Source organism: Syngnathoides biaculeatus, chromosome 1, assembly GCF_019802595.1.
Source record: "Syngnathoides biaculeatus isolate LvHL_M chromosome 1, ASM1980259v1, whole genome shotgun sequence".
NCBI classification, from domain to species: domain Eukaryota; kingdom Metazoa; phylum Chordata; class Actinopteri; order Syngnathiformes; family Syngnathidae; genus Syngnathoides; species Syngnathoides biaculeatus.
The window spans coordinates 9,120,618-9,144,328 of record NC_084640.1 but is presented as its reverse complement, the minus strand read 5'-3'; the positions used below and the strand labels follow the sequence as shown (position 1 = coordinate 9,144,328).

Here is a 23,711-nt window from a genome sequence, read left to right as displayed (position 1 = left end):
GGAAGAGCGAGAGGCCAAGGAAAAGAGGAGGAGACTCGTACAAGTGGAAACTATTTGGCTGCTAAACTTATCTCCTTATTTGACCAGACGTGGGGTGAGAATGAGACAGAAAGGTATACAGGAGGGAAAAAAAAGGAACATCGGAGTTGAAAATGAACAAAAAGACAAGGTAGCAAAATTTCTATCTACCACAGGGTGTCAAACGCATTTTTGTCGCCGGCCACATTGTAGTTACGATTTCCCTCGGAGGGCAGTCATGACTGCGAATCCATGAAAATCTTTCGCCTCATGATATTTACATATGAATTTTATAAACTAGTTTTTGCATCAGAAATCAAGCGTAATTGATTTTTCAACTATGGTTCATGTTTGGTAACACAAAAAAGCTTGCAATAATGTAATAATCAAATTCATCATTTATAAAAACAATTTCAAATTTTATTACTGATTATCACAAAAATCATGGAAGTTGATATACATGATTTGCCTTCGTGGCCCACATAAAATCATGCAGTGGGCCAGATTTGGCCTGTGATCTACCAACTAAGGGACAGGTGTCAAACTGGTGGCCCAAGGCCAGACCCAGCCCGCCACATGATTTTATGCGGCCCACAAAAGTGAATCAAAATTGCTAACCATGTTCCAATGTAGTAATTTTTTGCTACCAATCCTACTTTGAAAAGACATGTCATAGTTGAGAACCTGTTTTTTAATAGGCTTCTGATTTAATTGTTAGTTTGATACACCTGAACTAAGGGATAAACAACCATATTTCCTCAAGCAATGGACAGGGGCTTTTATTAATTCAAAAGCAAAAGGGAGAGCCCATAATGTTGCCAGTACATGGCTATTTGTGTCAAGTGGAAGTGAACTAAACAAAAGAAAAAGAGGAATATTGTTGAGAAATGTAGGGAAATATCAAGTTCTGTTGCTCCCTGCAACATAAACATTGACGTAAACAATATTGTGGAGCTACAGCAAACTAGATAATACTGGAACAATTTGAAAAGATATGGTATCTCTGAGCCGAGAGAGACCAAGATATTAATGGAGCAAGCTTTGTAGTGTAGAGGTTCCACATACACAGTTTTTAGAGAGAATGCCACTTACTTTGGAAGAGAAGGAAGCGCTCTCTCCCCCTCTAGAGGACAAAGGCATACAAAACAAGTTTGCCACAGTAAAAAAAAAAAATAAATTGTGCAAGTGTATCTACTAGTTTCCATAGATCAAATAGCACCTTAAAATCACTCCAAATTCTAATTCTGAGCAACTGAATATAAAGTAGCACAAGATATGACACTACCTTTCTGAACTCTGACGATGAAAGAGCGTGTTTCCATGGAGATGAGCCGACAGTAGCCGTCAATTAGGTCAGCCAAATTCTCCGCCATGGTCAGGGAGGCTGTCGTGACGGTGAGCGGCTGGCGCATACACATACACACACACACACACACACACACACACACACACACACACGCAGTGTCGTTATCTCTTAAGATATGCAACTGACACACAGCATCACCCTGCAGCTGCCGCTAATGTCACATTATTACATGTCTATGAATAAATCCAATACTAAAAATACAACAATCTCACACGGTGCGTGTATTAGTGGAAAGCTCTTCACTAATAAGGTACAAGCTGTGAACCACGGGATGGAAATACAGCCGACGATAATTCAAGCTCATGCCAGTGTACCTCAGAGGCTCCCGCGACATTGACTTGGAGCATTCCTTTCCTGTCCTTCTCCTCTACAGCAGAGTACTGGATTGACTGAACTTGGGTAAAGTTAGCAAGATGGGTAGGCTGTCGGGAGGAAAAGAAACATCTTATGACCACTTTTCCTCAAACAAATTACCATGTTATAAACGAGTTCCCTTCCCAGTATGAAAAATTATTCCGTTATGTGGAGACTGCGTTCCAAGAGACGGTGACAGATGTTTGATCCACAATGTTGTGTCCGGCCATGTTTATGTTGCACAATCCTTTTTTCCATAATAGTCCTTAATTATTTATCTTTGAACTGTAGTTTCACTTGACATCAATTTTGTTTTTTCAAGCAAAGGCTCCTATCTAATAAAATTCATCTTCATTTGTAGTTGAGTAAAAATAGACCTGAGCACAAATTGTGGAAATGTGGCATATAAACAGTTTAAGTTCCGATGATCTTGTAAATGGCAACACTGCAGACTCGCGCTTAAGACAAAGGTGTCAAACTCAAGGCCTGGGGGCCAGATGTGGCCCGCCACATGATTTTATGTGGGCGCGAAGCCAAATCTAGTGTGTCAATTTCCATTATTCTTGTAAAAATCTGTACCAAAATTTGAAATTGTCAAATATCATAAATGATAAAGTTGAGATATTACAAGCATTTTTATGTGACCAAACGTGAAAAGTTGAAAAACACATTACCCTGGATATCTGATTCCAAAACTAGTTCATAAATTGATGATGTAAATATGATGAGATGATTAAATATTTTTGTTCCACAGTCATAACGGCCCCTTGAGGGAAACAACAATGTGGCCCGCAAGAAAAATGAGTTTGACCCACTTGGCTTAAGACGTCTGATTCGTCGTAAGCACAAATAAACCTCACAGTTCTGAAACTCGGGGTTCCACTTTCGCTGGGTTTTTGCTAGATACTCCAACTTCCTCCCGCAATCCACAAATATGAATTCGAGATCAATTGATTAAATTGCCCATAGCTGTGAGTCTGAGATTTATTGGCTGTTTGCCTTTATTTCTATAAATTATGCAATTGGCCGGCAACCAGTCCGGGTTGTACATCGTCTCTATGGCAGCCCAAAAAAAAAAACAAAAAAAAAAACAAACGTCAACTATTACTTACCGCTGAGCCCTTGTCTGTCAGGTAGCTAATCCCTTCCTCAGGCCCAATCACCAACTCCACCTGGATCACCCAGCTTGACTGTGGGAAGAGAGAAAATGATGAAGCCCCATAACATGCAGTTCAGAATTGGTGATTCTTTTTTTTTTTTTTTGACTGAGAACCGATCCGCCATTGTTTGTTAAAAAAAAACCTCTTCTACGTACAGTTTTGTACTCAGGCCAAAGCGATTAGCAAAAATATTTCCCTGGTGGCATCTGGCTGAGGCACCGAGTGAGGTGAGGAGCTTGTGTCAGTTTTGGCCATAGCTCGTCTAATATACAGTAGTTTGTCGGGACACTCATAAACCGAGGATGCCATATATCTAGTGCAATGTATGAGACCCAATGCCACCAGAAGGGGTCAACCTTACACAAGGAACCTGAGTCCAACTCACCCCCAGAGCACATTTAAAGCACTCCTTGTCATAACGGTGGATGGGTGCCAGGATCTCGAGGAATTTAAGGATGCACTCTTCATCGTTGAAGTTTGCAACTTGCTTAAATGTCTGCTGGATCAATTTTCGGAGCGTCTTGGCCTGAAGGAGGACAACAAACAATGAAATGCATCCAATTGCATTAGCATCACACTCTATTAACTGGTTACCACAAAAGAGGGACAGATGGACATTGATCAACATAAAATCCTTACAGGAACATTGTTGTGCCATTTTGGACGTCATCACTTCAGGAAAACATACACACTATATCTTATCCTATGTAACTACCCTGTCCTACATACACGACATCAAACTCAGACATTTTGGAGACATAAACACTAAGTTATTAGTCTGAAAGCAGAACTGCCTAAGTAACAACACATATCAGTGTTTGAAAAGTGCTTTTTCTTTATGCTTCTGTGGATTCTCATGATAAATCACAAAGGTTGAATTGAGGCAATTGGGATCTTCTTGTTTGATATGCTGTGTTAATTTTTGTTGGCCAAAAACATTCTAGAAGGCACCTGAACTATGACAAATTCCACATATTTATAGATTAAAATGAGACATTAGAAAAGATTGAGTTTGGAGGTTGAATTTAAATTAGATTTAAAAAAAAAACATGGAGATTGAGAGTAGGCTGCTACAGCGCCTTAAATAATTGACGAAACAAGTATTATGGAGGGAAAATGTTATTTTTAGTCTGTTACACAAGATATTGTTGCAGACATAGCGTCAATTTAACCATTAATCTTACACGTCAAACAACTGGATTTAAATTAATCTGCAGGTGACGTATAAATATCTAGATAAATTTGAGCATTTTTTCAGTTACCTATCACCCAATTATGGGACCTCTCTACATGATAATCCTCAGTGATTTTTCTTGCTAAAATACCAAAATTACAAAGGGTCTTCACATCAAATAAAGATGATATATTGCAAGCATTTTTTGTTTACAATGCCCTTCATTAAAAAATGTAATAGGAGTTGAAGAAACCACTTTTACCGACTTCTTATTCCAAATCTAGTTATCGATAAATTTGTCTGTAATGATATGAGGTGATAGTCATAACGGCCTTCTGAGGAAAACATCCCAGAGTACCCCACCCTTCTTGAAAGGAACAACCTCAAGCAGAATTCTCACAACCCCTATTACTGTACTGAATGAGCCCCAGGATATCATCAGGGACATGAAAATGAATATATAGCTATATTGTCACGTCCCTGAAATGGGAAGTGTCTCCTTTTTAGAGCAGTGGACACAAGCGCCCTCTGGAGACACACACACAAGTATTCATTTCACTTAAAAACTGTCTCTCTAAGTTTTCTTTGTTTGTTTTTACTAAACCTGCTGCCTAACCTGTCAGCATGAATGGACTCTTTACAAGGCTTTGACAAACCCTGACATCAGTCACTCTTGACTACTGGAGCCACCTGCTTTTTATTTTTTTTAAGGTCAATGCAAGTGTGTGTGTGTGCGCATATGAATGTGAGTCAAGTAAAGTCTATTGAGACCGAATAATCCCATTAAATGACTCCCATTCTCTTTCACCCTTCGAAAGACAAGCACACAACTGACAGCTGTGCGCCCCCCCCCCCCCCACACACACACACCTCATATCTACATGTGTGTGGCAAACAACTTTTGTAAAACAATATGTGTAAGTTGAAAAATTTATCTAAAAAAATGTCTCAAGTTGAACAAAAACAGTTTTTCAGACCATCACGTGAGACGTGAGTAAATCTCATGGGAGCTCCTAAATGACTAATTTAGAGTTTTGGTTTTTGCTTGGCATCTTTAAAGTGTGAAAAAAAATCAAAGTACCAAATATTGAATTGGTTGCAATTGACAAACTCCTAAATTTCCCTTGGTGTGATTGTGAGTTTGTTGTTTTTATGTGCCCTGCGATTGGCTGGCAACAAAATCGGTTTGTGTATGCCCCACATAAAAAAGACCACACTTTTTTTAAAATAATGTCAGTATTGTCTAATCGAGATACAGTATATAATGCACTTATCATGTATATAACAGATGTGTGTTATTTTGTTTCAGCCAAAAACAAACTACGAGATCCATCCAGGGATCTGCATTCGACTCCAATCTGCCAATTTATGGATGTTTGACTGCACGTGTGGGTGCCTCAAAGAAAGGAGGTGGGCATTACGTTGGCATGTTTGTGAAGAGGAGGTAAAGAATTGGGCAGCTGATGGAAAGGGTAGAGAGAGAGTGTGTATCAGCTTGGATTGATAGGCAGACGGGAAAAGGAGGCACACACACCCCCCACTCATTGTTGGAAAGAGAAAGTGGGTTTAACCGTGACCCCGGGGGTTGCACACGAGCGGTGGTGCTCCCCTCTGCTGAGCATCTGTCTCCCCCGCCGCCTGCCGCCATCAGGACCTTTTGGGGTCACTTGGCCTTTCTTCAACACACCCTCCCCATAAAAGTGTGCCGAAAATTTATCACTTACATTATGCAGGCAGACACCAAATGGCCTCAATCTGTCCAAATTCCAAGTGTAAAGAAATGAATTTAAAGCAAGATTAGATTCAAGGTTGCAATGAAAACAGGAATCGAACACAGGAGAAGGAATTGATGATTAATGGGTGTCCGTATTACATTTTTCTTAATTTCTTTTTTTAACATGCTGCAGGTCAATAAAAATAAGTTGCAAATGGGGACCGTTGCCTGATTTCATACAGCCTGCTGCGAATATTTGATTGAATTAACCAGGCACTTAAAGTAGTAGCCTATAAATTGGCATGCTTTTAATTTATTGACAGGAATTGGAACAAGTACAAGAAAGCTTGGCCTACCAACCATAGCAAAAAGAAGAAAAAAAAACTAAGGTCCACCTAAAAAAAGTTAAGTGTTGCTTAAATACCCCACAAACTATGATCCCAAACACTTTAATGCTACTATCACTAATCTTACATTACCCTTCAAAATAAATAACTTACCCATGGTTAGATTTTTACTTTTTCTTTTAAATACCCCCATAATAAGTCCATTTGAACATAATTTAGCTCCTCGACAAAGTTTGACTCTCAAGTCTAGTTTTATCACTTGAACAATTTTTCTTGACATCAATAGACTCTTATTAGACATGGCATTGGCACCATCTTGGGGACTTTCAGAAAGTGTACAAAAACCGTGAAAACTGTTTTTAAGTAAATAGTTGCAAATGGGTTCCAGAGGGGAATAAAATGGTAATCTGTGAATTCATAATTAGTGAACCGCCAGTTTAGAGAGAATTAATTTCATGGTTTCTTCTCACCTTAACTGAATCCAGCAGGTCTTTGGGGAAAAAACGCCTCAAACCAACATCCTTCCTGTACAGAGAGGATAAAATAACAGAAGAGAGAGAGGCGGGGGGTTAGAATACTGTAAATACTTGCAGGAATGTTAAACTGTCACTATCTGATCAGAGCTCAGTTACATAAGTAAATGTGGGAAGCAGACAGCGGGAAACAAAGTGATGAACTCGACTCGTTCATTAAACACCTTAAAGTCAGACAGTCCTAATATGGATTTTTTTTGTTGTTGTCTTTTGTGATAGTGAAAATTTCTGCAGACCATTGAATGTGAAATGGAATTTAGTAAAACATAGGAGTCATAGCTCAGTACAATATGAGCACTACAATTAATTATATAACTTCAAAAAAATTGACCAATAAAGTGTGAAATGCATGTAAATAGCAGGTCGCTGTTAGCGTCATGGATAATGACTGCTGTGAAAATGAGAGCTTACCAATAAACGCCATGTTTTATTGTCTTATGAATCAAAACGTGAATAATTTTACTTTATTTTGTTGTGTCATTACACAGTGGTTAACTTCTCTATATACTTTTTATGATAGTGAGGAACAGAACAGTCGTAAACAGCATATACAGTAGCTCTTAGTGTAATGGATAATTACTAGCATGAAAATGATCATAGAATCTTGCCGACAAATGGTACATTTTACAACATTAATTGGACACTCTAAATTGCCCCTAGGTGTGATTGTGACTGTTCTCTGTCTCTATGTGCCATTCGATTGTCTGGCAACTAGTTCAGGGTGTACCCCGCCTCCTGCCCGATGACAGCTGGTATAGGCTCCAGCACTCCCGTGACCCTTGTGGGGATAAGCGGCTCAGAAAATGGATGGACTGATACATTACATTTTACTTGCATTCGTGGGGAATGCTAAAATTTTACTTAAAACATTGGTTGTACAATTAGTAAATGTTTTATGTGGGTGACAGTTTGCACCTGAATACAATTAAAGTTGGGATTTTTTTTTCCCCCCCCCATGGGTTCAACTTGGCTGTCAACCACCATCACAGAAAGATTAGATTTGACTTAGCATGCTCCACTGTATGATCAGACACTTTTGGCTTTCTCTGTTAAAATAAATAAATAAAATCTTGAGCAGAGGATAGTTTGCTTAGAGAATTTTTGAAAACTTGAATGTTCAAATGGACCAACTGCATTACTTTCCCCTACAGCTCTGCTTGGTGAAAAGATGACATATTTTCAGGGAGGAGGGACAGACGGAGACAAAATAACAAAGGCAATGATTGCAAAGAAGACAAAAATGAGATGAGCAGGAAGCAGGAAACATAACGACTGGACATTCTTTTTCAGTTCATTGGCGAGCTCATTAGGCTGGGAGGCTTGAAAGAAAAGACGAGAGCGGAATCGGGTAGCTCATTAGAATCGGAGCCAAGCAGTCTCGTTAAGTCACCCAGTTTGTGCAGGCTAGCGGTAGAGTATCAGGGAATAGATTGCCACATGGAGCATGAGGAAGTTTTGCCATCATGAGTAATTGCCATATTGAACGTTAATAAACATGAAATGTACGGCTCTAGAAATGGCTGAGTTGCAAAACATGGTAACAACAGAAAAACTGATAGAGAAGAATCCTAAAGTACTTACTCTAGTAGCTCATAGTTGGACTTCTTGTCCAACGCATTTCCTCTCATCTCTTTGAAGAACCTCCTAGAAAAAAAAAGCAGAGCACATCCGCGTTAATATCAAATCATCCCCTCAAGACAGCTGGCTGAAGATGTGTGTCCCAAGTAAAAAATAAAAAAAAAGTGAAGAGCCAAAAAGATTTTTTTAATATAAGAACAAAAGATTTAGATATTTGCTTTATAGGACAGCAACAAATTACTATAAAATTATATTACTTAATTGAATCAAATGAAATACAACTATGGTATTTTAGAATCATAAGAGGAATTTTAACCTATGGGTGAAACAAATGAGAAACAGAGGCATCTTATTTTCAGGGGCACGTATTGCTATTATCAGTATATGACCGACTACTAATTACCAGCTCTGTACTCGGCGTTCCTCTCACCTGATCTCCAGGCAGCCCAGTTTAAGGGCAACATCTTGCTCTACTTGATCCCCAATCTGTGCCATGTAGTCATTTTTCACCTGAGTGCCAAATGACATGTGTCAGCAACAAACGCATATGTTTATTTAAAGACACTGCCATATTTATATTGCCGGGCAACAAATGGCACTCTGACAAACACAAACAGTCCTACTGACCTACATGACTTCCAGGCAAACATACAGTCTGCAAGCAGCACCATATGTCTCATGTTGAAAGATGAAATGTGTGTGCGTGTATACCTGGTGGTAGAAGTAATTGAGTGTAGGTTTGTCTTCTGTAAACTGTTGAACAAAGCCTTTTGGGAGGTATCGGATTCTCAGTTCACACCTGCAGAGAGGAAATGTGATGACTTAGAGAAGGAGGTGGGAAACCTACAATAAGTGGGCCTTTTAAGCATTTGATCAGACCCGCTAAACAATAATTGTAAACCCAAATCAGAAGGTATGACGTAGTAAGAAAAGGGGTTGCATCATGACACAAGCAGAAAAGAGTTGCTGACTTGGGCGAACAAAGGTGACATCTGCTTCCTTCTCTCATTATGAAGCCACTGGGGAAAAGCTCCTAAACATTCTATGGCATTAGCACCGACCACCACAATAAAAGTGATCCACGAGCTTTTCAATGCATCGCACAACAGACGGGACATGCTGGATTTTTCATGAGGAGTCTCCAATAAATCACTCCTGCTGCTTTTCCATTCGCTCAGAGGGAGACTGCTAAAAGACGCTAGCTGTGGCTTTGTCAGACTGTAACGTAAGCTTGTGACTTATTTTGAGGAGTTTTTGTTTAAGGGCAGCATGGTGAAGAAGTGGTTAGCCTGTCCACCTCACAGTCCTAAGTTCAAGACAAATGTGTTAAACAATCAAACTCAAGTTACATGGGATGAAGCACATGTAACACCATTTAACTCAATACATTTCAGAAGTTCTAGTTGTTTTTTTGTGATGATTTTGTACCAGTCAGTGGACTGGTATTTTGAACTGTTTATTCCATCCTCTTTGTCTTGGGCCTCAGTACCTTCTGAACAAATTCAGCCACACGAATGATGCTGTCACCACCATGGTTTACTGTATTACATGAAAATGTTTATCATAAGGTAGGGCTGGACTGTTTTCTTTACTGTAGTAGCATGTAAAACAAGTCCACTTCCTACCAATTACCCTTTCCATCTTCCTCTACTTGATTTAAACTATATATGACGTGACATCCTTTCCTCTTCCACAAAGAGAGGCTGCAGATGAATCTTTAAACGGCATTGTGTAAAAGGAACCCCCTTGCACATTAACTAAAATCTCAACCGCAACTTACTCACCTCCAGTCCTCGTTGGGGCGGGCCTGTTCGTATTTCTCGCGGACGTGCGACACACCCATGTCGGGATGAAGCCAGTGCACTTGGTCTCTGGGCTGGCAGCTGCTGCTGAGACGAAGGCCAAAGCACCACGTCCAGCGTACCTTGTGGATGTCCAAGATCTTCTGGATGATTCCCTGTGGACAAACAAACAAACAAACATAAATATATATATATATATATATATATATATATATATATTCACATGTAACAATATATATAGCACTGACTAATTAAAATAGCTGACTTAAACTAATAGCTTTGCGTCGACAGTACAGAGGGCTCACACAGTGAATCACTTTATGCATGCCTGTGTCTCACTTCAGCAAATTTAAGATGACGCTCACACCCAAACAAGCTGCCAGACATCACATGCACGCTCATGCTCAAAGGAGCATGTATGTTGCCATATGAAAAAATGGGGAGGTTGGGTGTGGTTTGACCGAGTTTTAGAGTGGTCTAGTTTGTCGAACAGGCAGTCCTTGGTTTGAGATGGTCTGGACATTCTGAGATTACGAAGCACATGTGGCGTAAGAATAGGTAGTTAAATGCCATCAGAAGGCATCCTCTTGTGCTGCCATACTTGCTATTTTTATATGATTGATTTGTATAGAATTCAAATCATAATATACATATATGATTAACAGAAAATTGAAATTTACGTCACATGTGTGTTCCGCACATGTGGTACACCAGCTACTACAAATACGACCTTTCGTCACATAATTAAGTCAAAAGAAATGGCACAATTATCCAGTAGAGCTGTGACGAACGCCGTTTGGGTTCGGGTTTGCGTTCCGATCATAAACTCACAGATATTGGAAATCTTACCCGGATATCGGTAGCATCCCCGTATCGAATGTTAGATGACCAGCTGCTTAATTCCGTGTTGGTTTCAAAGTGGTGGAAGACCTTCAGGACCCTGTCCACGGATCCGGCAGTGGTACGGTCCGACCCTCCAGCACTGAGCCGCGACTTGGGGCCATCTAGCAGAGTGTGATTGAGGTTGGGGTCAATGTAGGGCGCTGCCATGGTCTTCCCTGGTGACGCAGCTGCCGCTAGGTGTCTGTCATATTCTGAAAAACAAATTATTTCCCACATTAAGATTATTTGGACCAGGTCAAGGATCATCCATTCTACAACCAAAGCAAGACAATGGACGACAGGCGGTTATTTTTCCTGACATTGACACACTTCCTGGAATTAAACTCATCTGGGAATGGGTCCTGTCGTCATGCGTGTGCCTTGACTTGTGTTGGATGCATTTTTGTAGAGGAAAATTCAACATGTATACATAGTGATCATATTTCCATGATCCCATAACACTGAAAAAAACAAAAGCAATCTTCAAACACTGTCCCTTATAAACAAAATGTTCATACACAATATGATTCCAAAAAAATGCACAGGGATGCAGTGACACTGACCTGTATGTCACCGCTTTGCATCTTACAAAAGTTTGACTGTCAAGGGATAACGAGAGCTCCGTTGTTTGCTTTTAAGAAACACTCAGCAGCGAAAAACAAAAAGCATTCACATTCAGTGAAGACTCTCCATGAGTTCTTGTCATTAACCTGCAGCTAAACTTCACTACTTCCCAAACATACTAGATCTTAGTCTCTTAATTGAGATAATTACTTTAACATACTACTTCCTCGACACCAACCACTAATTTCACATTGGCCATGGCTTTGGCACAATTTGTGCTATCTTGGGGTGTTAAAAAGCAAAAAAAAAAAAGGTCCGGAGGCAGAAATAAGTGAGCTTTTCACTATAAAACTGATGATGAAAAAAACAATTGATACCCTCACTAAAATGTTTAATTGCCAGTGACTTTAAATTTACCCCAAAACTATGATCCCAAAACACTTTAAACTCGTACAATATGACACAGAAATTAAATGGTTTACAGATTATTTGATTTGGAAAAAATGCACTGCCCGTGCAGGTAAGAGTTCATGCACTAACAACCCCGGCTAACCGTAGATCCTCTCTGAAATACAAAGATTGTCCCTCAGTGCAGATGTATCACTTTACAATACATCTTTGGCATCATTGTACTACTTTCCTGATAGACACCGCTTAACTGTTTCAAAAAAAGCAAGAAAAACACATGTGTGAATAGTGAACTGTGAGTAGGTGGGATTCACTGTAGTTGAGGCCCACTATTAGGAAGATTCTAGCTGTACCTCTGCCCCAACATAAGGGAAAGGGGCTACAGCCGCTCGTCGCCATGGAAACGCATGTCAGTCGATGCCTGTGTCCGTCACCGCTGAGCACAGACAGGCAACTGGCAGCCTCACAAACACGCATGACGCCGCACCTCGTCCCAGGCGGAGGTGATGGAAACGAACACACGAGATCCACCGATTCCAGCGGCATAACAGAGCAAATCCTTTAAAAGGTGGGAATTCCCACAATGTCGCATTTGAGTCCTTTGCCTGAGATCCTCGGCGTCCAGAGAGTTGTCTTCTTTGCGCTCCCCGTGGCGGCCCCCTTTTTCCAACGCGCTGTTTGTTATTGGGCCGTTCCTGCTCCATGCCTGCGCCCCATAGTTACACCGTTGCCGTGGAAGTGTGACGTGAACGTCGCTCGAGAGAATTTGGATTGTTTTTCACCTCCCCCTTGCGATGGTGGTTCGCAGCAAAAATAAAAAAATAACAAAAGATTATAAAAATCTACTTTTCCATGTTGTCGGATGTGCAGTCAAAGTGAAACAGAGGCAATTAGCGAGGAACCAATGGAAAGTCGTCTTCTTGTTTAGCGACCACGGCGTGGAATGAAAGCGAGAGATAGAAGCAGAGATGCAGGGACAACGGGGAAGGCGACCATTGTTTCGGGGAAGAATGAGAGGAAAAGGAGGACAAATGAGGCACGGGTGAAAGTTGAATAGGGAGCTGGAGAGAGGAGGAGCACGAGCAATATGTTAATCACTGCACTGTTCAATGACTACGCCCTCCCACGTCAGAGCCTCCCGTGTGCTGGAGAAGGACTCATGTCATTTTAGGATGGAGAAAGTAAATGTAGGAGGAGGACTAGTGATTAGCAGGTCTGCCTCACAGCTTAGTTGACTGTCCGAATGGGTGCTAGTTTTTCATCAATTTTCCAGAGCAGACAGTTAACGAGTTGTCATCCATGTTTACCTTATACTCTCCAAACGACTGAGATGGGTCCTCGCCCACTTGCACAGCTAGTCTAGTAAAATGGTTTTGGTAGAGTGGTATTGAAGCACTTTTTTGAGTCAAACTACACACGTATCGAGAAGTGCTTCCGTACTGTATACAAATAAGTTTGATCTCTGAAGTGCATGCCCACCCATTAATGAGAAACAACACAACCAGTTGCTACATGCGCCACTTACACAAGCTCTGCACACAAAGTCTTCTTTTCTTCTTTTCCTTCCGGCTTGTCCCATTAGGGGTCGCCACAGCGTGTCATCTTTTTCCAATCTCGTGCATCTTCCTCTCTAACACCCAGTGTCCTCATGTCCTCCCTACCACATCCATCAACCTTTTCTTTGGTCTTCCTCTCGCTCTTTTGCCCGGCAGCTCCATCCTCAGCACCTTTCTACCAATATACTCAATCTCTCGCCTCTGAACATGTCCAAACCATCGAAGTCTGCTCTCTCTTACCTTGTCTCCAAATCATCCAACTTTGGCTGTCCCTCTAATGAGCTCATTTCTAATCCTATCCAACCTGTTCAACTCCTAGCGAGAACCTCAACATCTTCATTTGTGCTACCTCCTGTTCGACTTCCTGTTGTTTCTTCAGTGCCACCGTCTCTCATCCGTACATCACGACCGGCCTCACCACTGTTTTATAAACATTGCCCTTCATCTTAGCGGAGACTCTTCTGTCACATAGAACACCAGACACCTTCCAGCAAATGTTCCACTCCGCTTGGACCAGTTCCTTCACTTCCATACCACACTCAAGTGACGAGCTTAATTGGACGGGTAGGTGAAGTGCAGCTTCCTGGAGTGAAAGTACAATTGAATCTCTGAACACAATTTTTATGGGTGCCGTCTCTTTTACTTCATACTTTGCCATCACAGTAACAAACAGTGTTATAAGCCTGACATAAGAAGAAGTGGATTGAGCAGTGGGTAATTTTCTAGACTTGAATACACTTTAAATATATTCTCCCAAAATATGTGACTTAACAAATGACATTGCTTCAATCTGACAAACATCATATTCTATTGGCAGCTAATTCCAAAAGTGCAATATTTTCACCTAAAATTGCCATACACATTAGTTTGGCAGCACACATGAATTTGTTATTACAACACAGATGGACAGACTTGGCGGCAGCGCACAAATAATACGCTTCACCGCTCCGTTCACTTTGTTTTACACCCGCTGGTCTTCGGGGATGAACTTGTCTACAAGAAAGGAACCTACTTTCTAATTACAGCCATTCGCAGCACATTGACCTCTAAGTAAGACCGCAAACAAATTAGATCCTCTGTTCTCCGTCAGGGGGAACCTTTGGTCACCTCACCCCCAAGCAGCTGTATGATAATGAACATAAAATTACGCATGAATTGGGCCTTAGGGGGAGTCACTCACCTGTGTAGTAGGCAATCCTGGAGATATCTGAAAGACAGACAAACAGCTTGTTCATCACAAAGCTTTTCTAGTAAAAAAATAATACATTAAAAAAAATATATATATATTTACATGTACTTGTGTTCATATGATGTTTTTTTTTTTTTTAATCAATACCCTAGTGAGAAACCACAACAGTATACGGATTGAGGATAATCAATAGGTCACTAGATCTTGGATAAACAAAGAAAATAACTCAATTTCAACTTGGGGAAACACATGTATTACTCAATTGAGACACTCGGTTCGCCGACAATCTGAACTTGTCTTAATAAAGTAAACTACAAAATAAACGGTCTTTGGACTATATATACACATGGGAAGGGCGCCTCTCAGTATCAGATGGTCTCTTTCAATACCAAGGTACAGTACATAATAATAAATGGCTAACACAAGCTGGCAAACACTAACAAGATGCTCAAGAGTTGCCTTTTGGGTACTTGACACCCAATTAACGCATCATCGATACGGAGTTAGGTCAAGAGAATAAATGTTTTAGACAACCGCACGCACGCACGCACGCACACACACACACAAATACACATGGATGTACACAAACTCAAGAGTTTAATGGTGGATGAGGGCCATCAACAAAGATGACGTAATGCAAAGAAAGGCCACAAAGAGGAAGTGTACTCCTAGGTCATATAGTTTATCGATCCGTACTCTGAAATATGAAACCAGAGTGTGTAGTTGTGTCTGTCCGCGCCCATGTGTGTGATATCGCCTACTTTATGAGGTTTATGATTTGCGAACGTTCCCCCAATGCTCATTTTGCAAGAATTCAAGTCATTCCTTTGCTCTGTTGCTCTCGTATGAAGGACCATCCCAAAAGAGGAAAGTGATGTGGAAAAAGACAAAATCTTGCCAAGATCAAGTCAGACTAAAGCAAGAATAAAGGTGAAAATCCGTTGTAATTTTGGTGTTGGTGACTATTTGACATTACACCCTTATCTCATACGCACTTCTTTATTTTCTGTAAAATTCAGACATCACTCTCATAACTCCAATGTTGTCAAATAAAAACATTTGAAATGAGGACTTCATTCTCATAACTAATTGTATTTTTGTTCCTTTTCAGTATGGCCCTATAATTTTCTGTTGTGTCATACCCACATTAATGAGGAAACTGAATAATGTCAATCCAGGGGCAATGAGCATGGAATCATGTGCCTGACTGTATCGAGAATGGCATCTTGATTCTGAGACACCATCTGTCCCTTTCATCCGATGATGCAAAGACAAAATGTTCTTTGCAGCCAAAACTCAGATTTTTCACATTTTTAATGGAATATCACATATGTTATGCCAGCAGTCCAGATCACTGCCCTGCTGACTCACATTGAGCCTCGGCGCGAGGTGCGCAAGTTGTGTCTACTAGCCTGTGGACAAAGAAATGTTACTGGAGCAAGCAGTCTACCATTCAACAGCATTGGGCCCGAGGCAACGAGCACACCTGCCACTCAAAAACACAGCGGGGATGTGTGCAAATCGAGCCTTTTGTGTGCAAAGTAGTGCTGTGACTTATTGACTATACATAGATTAACTGACATTTTACTACAGCATTTAGAGCAGAGTTTGCCAAACTATGGTTCCAAAATGAGTCGCTGGCCATTTTTTACTGGATAAAGTAAAAATATTAAAGGCTATCTTTTTGATCATCAAGCAGGCACACAACTTCTTTAGTTTGCTTATATCCTCTATGGCAAAAGTCATTTCTTGTGTGAGCAATCAAATTAAGATAAAGATCAGTGGATCTCCAAATTGCCAAACATAAAATGCCTTCCACGCAGATAAATCCTGCATGCATAAAACATAATAAGGTCATGTAAACGCATGAGTGCCCTTTGCCGTTTATCTGCAAAAGCACACCCGCTCAATTGCGTGTGTTGAGGTGCGGCGATAACGTGTTAGCTGGGGTTCGTGCAAGAGTAATACGCCATGTTTTATTCAGCGTTGATCTACGATGAGAGAGAGATGGTTTATTTTTTCCCCTGATATTAACCTTTTTATACAGTCAAAAAAAAAGATTAATAGGTCTGGTTTTCCAATGATCCTGGTTAATTTCCAAGTTGTAATTTCAAAACAAATTTTCCCAAAGGAAGTAATGAATCTTGTTTTACTCCAGTCTCAAACAGTCATCACCATCATTTCTTATTAAAAGTATAGGTGAATTAAAAAATAGTCAACATTCAAATAAATTTTTTAAAAGTAAAATACAGTAACTTGTCATCTAGTCATATTAGTACACTTGACAGACTCAAAATGAAGATAGTAGGAATCTGTTTGCAGACTTATACTGTAAACTGGTGGCATTTTTTATTGTATTCCATCCATTTTCTTTGCCGCTCATCCTTACGAGGGTCGCGGAGAGTGCTGAAGCCTATCCCAGCTGTCAAGGAGCAGGAGGCAGGGTACACCCTGAACTGGTTGCCAGCCAATCACGGGGCACATCGAGACAAACAGCAGCACTCACAATCACACCGAGGGGCAATTTAGAGTCTCCAATTAATTTTACATGTTTTGGGGATGTGGGAGGAAACCCACGCAGGCACGGGGAGAACATGCAAACAGCACACAGGCGGGTGCGGGATTGAACGCGGGACCTCAGAACTGTGAGGCCAATGCTTTACCAGCTGGTCCACGGTTCCACCCATTTTATTGTATTAGTTCTTCTTTTCTTTTCGGCTTGTCCCGTTAGGGGTCGCCAGAGCGTGTCATCTTAGTTAATGTAATTAAATTAGGACAAAATAAAATCAAAAGCCTCTAGTCTGGAGCTGATTAATTAATCTGAAGTCTCGTAAAATTTGAGGACGTCACAGATGACTTTATTAGAGGTGTATTTGTCTATCATCCCATTCACATCGCTGCCATTTTCCCCAATTTTTTTTTTACCTTGCCATTCTCTATAAATGGCACTGAAGCAAAATGAGGAGACCATTTTGAGGTAGTATTGGCGCTGTAACACCAGCTGGACAGTGTGTGCAGGGAATGGCGATAAGGCGGGACAGGCTGTGACATTTAACACCTGAAATTCTCTTTTGGAACCCTGTTGTGCTGAAAGCAATTGTTAAAAAAAAGACATGGAAACAAGAACGCCCGGTTTGTGTTTACAATACTGTAAACTGTACACCTTCATAGAGTCCCACCCTCTGTCAAAGAAATCGGCAAAATATCTAAAACCAAACGGAAGCCCTTTTTCCACCGCTTGTAAAAGACAGCATTTAGCAACGTCAACTCGGCAATTTTCCGTCTCTGGAGGTAGTAAGTAACAGAGAGGGACACCTTCAGGGTGCCGGGGCAAGGATGTGAAATCTAATGCACAGGACTCCTCCCACCATGTATTTAACACGTTACCGAATTGTGGGAGCCTGCGTCGCTCTGTGAAAGCACACATTGGTTCAACACTATTTATATAGTTACAATAATCTATACAAGAAACTATGAATAAATATAATGTTTAGTGGATTCTCTGTTTAAAAAAAAAAAAAGGCTTGCGTAATAAACCCTACAAACAAAACAAGGAAGACTTAAGACAGAAATACATATTGCCTATATAAGAAGACAAACGTAGTCTAAGGATGTACAACACAACCCTATAATTTAACATCCGTAGCCACTCTCCCACACACAACTTCCCACACATGCACACACTTGAAGCCTCCTCTGTGCGCACACTTGACCTTTAACACATACCCCTTGATCAAGAGGAAAGAGGATTATGTCACCTCTTTAAATTGTCTTTCCACTGTATGCACGCTTGAATGCATCAAAAAGAGAGTGGCTTTTATAATTAAAAATGGCCACAAAAAAAGTGACAATAGTGCTTACAACTTAGTGAGTTGACGGCGTAGTCGACAAATAGAACGCGACACATAAAATACAAGCTATGCATTAAAACACATCCCTGGTGTCAAACCTTACCATGGTATAATCCCTCCATTTAAAGTCCAGAAGAGAGGAAAAAGAAGAACGAGATCCCTCCCCCCCTACTAACCAAATGAAAGGAGTCTATACTGGGAAAGCCCAAATCCCAGCCGGGCTTCTGTGGTCACTGCGTCAGTTCACAAACCGGCCTTCCCCTTCCTTCCTAATCCCTTGCTACTACTACTACAACTACTGCTACACTGACACACAGAGTGGGGAACAGGAGGAGAGGGGGGGGGGGGGGGAGAGGAGCCCATAGCGGGGGAGGGAGATGAGCAAGTGGATGGAGAAGGAAGAAGGGGGAGGGGGAATCTTTGTCCAGCAGGAGAGGGATGAAGAAAAAGAGAGAGAGAGAGAGAGAGAGAGAGAGAGCGAAAGAGAGAGCGAGAGAGAGAGAAAGAGAGAGAGCGAGAGAGAGAGAGAAAGACAGAGACGGAGAGATACTAGTCACAGTGAGTCAACTGTAGCGGGAAGCGGAGAGACAAAAATTACAAAAAATAGCTGTAAATCTTGGAATTTAGTCAAAATTCATACAAAAAAAGTTAAGCAGGTTTATACAAGAACATTTTCAAGCACTGCTCACGTTGCTGACCAGTAGGTAATTAAATAACTAAAATAATTAAGGAATTTGGGTTAGTGTGGGAGGGTGACCGAGTGGTTAGCACATCAGCCTCACAGTGAGTTAATCATTTTGAAAGTGAATTGTCAGACAAACTTGGTGTGTTTTGAGATTATGCAGTGGAATTGTGGGTTACAAGTAGGAACACAGATACAGAAGCAGCAACTCAGAGTACTTGCTCAGAGTAATTTACACTGTTTTGGTCAGTTTACAGTATGCTTGGGCATACAATTGACCTTACCGACTGGCGATCTTAGCTACATTTGCCATGTCCCACAAGCTCCCAAAATGACAACTGAACAGAACAGGTTTGAAGTGGATTCTCTAACCCGAATTTTCCAGATAATATTGCGGTATGTTTTTTGCCAAATGCACCAGACTTGACCAAGAGAGTTCTACAGGGAGGTCTCAACTATTTCACTTAAGGATATGCACACGGAATTAAGGTTTTTAGACTGAGCAGGAAGCAATGTTAATACTTAATGTTGGCGATCGATGCAAAAAATTTTGACGCCTCACAAACCTGGTACTGAAATCCAACAGGATAAAATAGTGGAATCACACTGCACAAGTAAAGCAGGGTGAGTACTTTTTACATGGAAAGCTCATGAGTAATATCATTGTAGTCTTTATAAGTGAGTGGGTGTATTCATTTGACTTGGCTCGTAATGGAACCCAGTGCCCTGTCTTAAAAGTCTGATGTGATACAGACAGGCAAATAGACATTTCTCTTGCATGACATGGTGCATTTACGTGTCCCTAACACGACTCTTCGGCATAAAACATTACACACATCATTCAGCAGGTCAGTGATACGCTAACAAAGTGAAAGTTGTTCTTCTGTAATGTATAAAGCACTGATAATAATTCAATCAAACTCAGAATAGATACTTCTCCCTTACCTTCAAACATAAAGCCTTGTGTTTGTTGATATTGTCCACATTCAGTTGTACGTGCGCTTTTCCGCAAGCCTTAATCCATCGTAGACACTTCGTCAACTGTGTTTTTGGCTTTGGAAAATGAATCAACCGGGCCCCTTGTAACCTAGCAGGATATCTTTCATCAGAATTGCACGTTCCCCAAGCCCATCTGAGGGCCATTTTCTTCGAAAAATTAACTTTTCTAAGCGCACGCTACTAACAACCAGCATTGCTTGTGGGACAATATGGCGAGAGCGGCGTGTCAAGCCAGGGGTTAAGACAATGCGGCTATCTGATTGGCTATTATTGTACAAGTGATTGACAGGTCGGAAAGGTCCATTGAGGCTTGAAGTTAATTTATTGACATTGTGATAGGGTAAGCTTAATTTATTCCGTTTAGAAAAGGAACAACATAAAATAAGGACACAAATTCGGTTTGTTCTGTTGGGCCTCTGATCATGCACTGAATGGGACTGCACTAATAAATCATGAGGCATAAAGCTTTGTGTTATTACAATGTTTCAATAAAGTACAATGACAGAATGATATTTTTCCTTACTAAAAAAAAGGTCCCAGCCAAAGTTGGCCACAATGCAAGTGGTCTAACAATGAAAAGTCAAGTTTTAACTATACTTTCAACGATATAGTAATCTGACATAATATGGCAAATTACTTTCACCGAGTATTAAAATTAGCAGAAAAATCTAGAATCTAGTGAAAAAAGGTTTGTGTAGGAGTGTGTCCATGTATTTGTGTGTTTTGCCTTTGGGCCTTCTTCCTCTCTGATACAACCACCACCCCGAGGGGCTACTCCATTAGTCATAATTTGACATTCTCGGTTGCCTCGACTGAATAGAGTGACGCTCCCGCTGCTCACTTGACTGCATAGCTAGAATTCTGCTCTGTCCCCTTTTTCCATCACAAAGAGAAGTTTAATTACAACATCGACATGCATGATAACTGATTATTTATAAAGTAAATGTGGGTCACCACGGAAGAATGAGAATTTGACAAAAGTATTGCAATACAGAGTGTATTATCTGACATTTCCTTTGTAGACTAGTGAAAATGACTAAATTATTTGTGGTCTGCCTCAAATTAGCCTACTTGGCATTGGCGGAACATATACTGAGTAAATAGCAGCCAGGCTAAAGGAAATCAATCTACTTACTATTGCGCTCATGAGCAAGCTGAAGCCTAGTCCAGCCAACTCTGGGTCGCCAGCCATTTGGAGGGCACAAATTGACAACTATTCACACTAACTTTCACAATGATGGACAAATGAGTATCTTCAATGAACCTGGCATGTGATTTTGGAATATGGAAAGAGGAGAAGCCGGAGAAAACCCACGCAAGCCCAAGTTAGAACATGTAAACTCCAAACAGGAAAAACTGACCCGAGCTTTGAACACAGAACCTGTGAGGCATGTGTGCTAACCAAAGTTTCCTATGGTGGCATTTGGAGAAGATAACAGTGAGTAAAGTCAGTAAGCATATTGTCCCAAAAATATACACTATCATGCGCTGTAAAACTGATTTGAAGAAAAAAAAAAAAAGAAAAAGGCCAGTAGCACTTGTTTACTCAACAACAGATGGTGGGAGGCCTTTAACATTTTTTTGGGTGTAATATTATATTACACTTCAAGTCAATTGAAACTAAGTTTAGGGGAGATGTGGTATGTCAAAAACTGAGACAGAGCGGATGACACGAATAAACTGCATTAATTCCTGTCAAAAAAAAATATGGACAAACAAACGAAATTGTGCAGTGACCACGTCAACGTCTCATGGGAATTAATGACATTAAATATGGTATTCACACAAACAAGATCACAGCAGTTCAGATATGCCTAACGCCATAATGTCATCTGAGATACTTTTGCTGAGGTTTTGGTTAGTAACAGAGTTGAAATGAGCTTGTCAGTTCACCATTTAACATCAGCGTGTAAACGTGTTATTCTCAGTTGTCTCATTTTTTCAGTCATCACTTGAGGGAGGCGTTGATTGGTCTTACGTAGATGATGCACCTAGCAACTAAGTATGTAACGATGTCTATTGAAGGCCCTATTTGAGGAATTTACGCCACAATGATTTACAACTCTACTGTATATGTTCAGTCTGTCACTATACACTAAGTAAATAAGACATAGCAGAGACAATCCCTGCTTGCTCGAAACATAAACACGTACACACGGCTGGCAAACTGGGTGGAAGGCAAATTGCTCAAGAGAAAAGCAGATTAATGGGCAACTGGATTAGTGGACCAGGATGTCACACACTCACATTCATCTTATATGACGGCGAATTGGTGCCCTTGTATTCAAGACCCCATGTTGTAACATTGCCCTCTAGCGGCAAGAGAATGAGGGTCCCAAAGGATCCAAGAAGGTGTTTATTCAGCTCATTTCCTGCCTGTGTATAGTTGAAAATCATCGCATTAACAAGGGCTAGGACCAGCTCGAAGAATGGAGACTGAAGACCGCTGCTCAATGAACCTTTGTGTAGAAGGACGGAGTATGCGGGTGACTCATCACACAGCCAGACACACACAAACCCTGACACACACATACAGACACACTGGTATTTTACCCACGCCTGACCTCAGCAGTGGCAACACCAGTTATGTCTCTGCAGGCTCAAAACGTGGTTTGTGATGTCATAACTCTGGCTTGCGTCCAGGTGTCCCACTGAAGACGTTCTGTATTATGACAGGGTGGGTGCGCGCGTATGTGTCGGTGTGAGCGTCGCCAGCGAAGATGAGCTCATGTGATTGGCCAAGCAGGCGCTGATGTGTAACTTTGGCTTTGGCTCCCGGATCTGCTGAGTTTTGGATGCCTTAACAACATCAAATTGATGACAACGGCATAATGCTTCATAAAAACTATCACAATAAACAATCTCAAGTTGTGAGCCCACCAAAAAAAAAAAAAAGAAAGATCTAGAGCTACCGTCACAACCATTCAAGACAGATTTTTTTCCCGTCATCTTCCGACGTATTATTACAGTCATGACAGAGGCAGAACACAACCCGTGCTTGAAGCGTACTTCGTTTAACACCTGAGATTCAAGGTCCATTCCCATTTGTGTAAAAAGCAATTGTCACCATCAAGCTGACATTTCCGCGCATCAAATTATCTTAAGGCAAACCACAACCGTGGCACACAAACACACACACTATCCCTCTTCCGCGAGTCCTGCCTCAAAGCCACGGGCCAGCCAGTGTGAAAGCAGCTTATCAGTGAGCTACATTTGCGCTTTTCTTAAGCACTTTTCACACGGCCTCTAAGTCATCACCAGGTTTCAAATGGCACCGACGTAGATTGAAGTCACGGAAATGCCGTAAATCCTGGACAGGGGTGTGAATTTCACACTTTTCCTGCCCTTGTTGTGCTAGAAAGCAGTTTTTAGATGTTAAAATTGAGATCAATGCAGGATCTTCTGTTAGATCTCTGATGCTGAGATTTTGCGAGACCTCTGCGTGAAAGAGGCAACACAGCATATCACAAGTAGATAAAAAATGAATCAGTGCCAGTGTCTATTGAGACTCGACGGTGACTACTGCTTTCAACA

At 41.0% G+C, this 23,711-nt stretch overlaps 1 protein-coding gene across 5 annotated transcripts in view; it reads right to left on the bottom strand.

The window, feature by feature from the left end:
• Positions 1-23,711, bottom strand: part of LOC133498097 (focal adhesion kinase 1-like) — a 44,749-nt gene that overhangs the window by 14,314 nt on the left and 6,724 nt on the right. The window contains exons 1-13 of one of the 5 annotated variants that reach the window (XM_061814550.1): positions 18,600-18,766; positions 14,637-14,663; positions 10,896-11,140; positions 10,029-10,201; positions 8,956-9,043; positions 8,675-8,754; positions 8,248-8,310; positions 6,604-6,658; positions 3,284-3,424; positions 2,851-2,928; positions 1,699-1,806; positions 1,304-1,421; positions 1,111-1,141 (exon numbers count right to left, since the gene is read on the bottom strand). In XM_061814550.1, coding sequence (XP_061670534.1) covers positions 1,111-1,141; positions 1,304-1,421; positions 1,699-1,806; positions 2,851-2,928; positions 3,284-3,424; positions 6,604-6,658; positions 8,248-8,310; positions 8,675-8,754; positions 8,956-9,043; positions 10,029-10,201; positions 10,896-11,140; positions 14,637-14,663; positions 18,600-18,618 — 1,226 coding nt within the window. In that variant the 5' untranslated portion in view covers positions 18,619-18,766. Of the gene's footprint in view, positions 1-1,110; positions 1,142-1,303; positions 1,422-1,698; positions 1,807-2,850; positions 2,929-3,283; positions 3,425-6,603; positions 6,659-8,247; positions 8,311-8,674; positions 8,755-8,955; positions 9,044-10,028; positions 10,202-10,895; positions 11,141-12,253; positions 12,792-14,636; positions 14,664-18,599; positions 18,767-23,711 lie in introns of those variants that run through there. The other 4 variants (XM_061814557.1, XM_061814540.1, XM_061814530.1 and 1 more) reach the window with 4 other exon arrangements.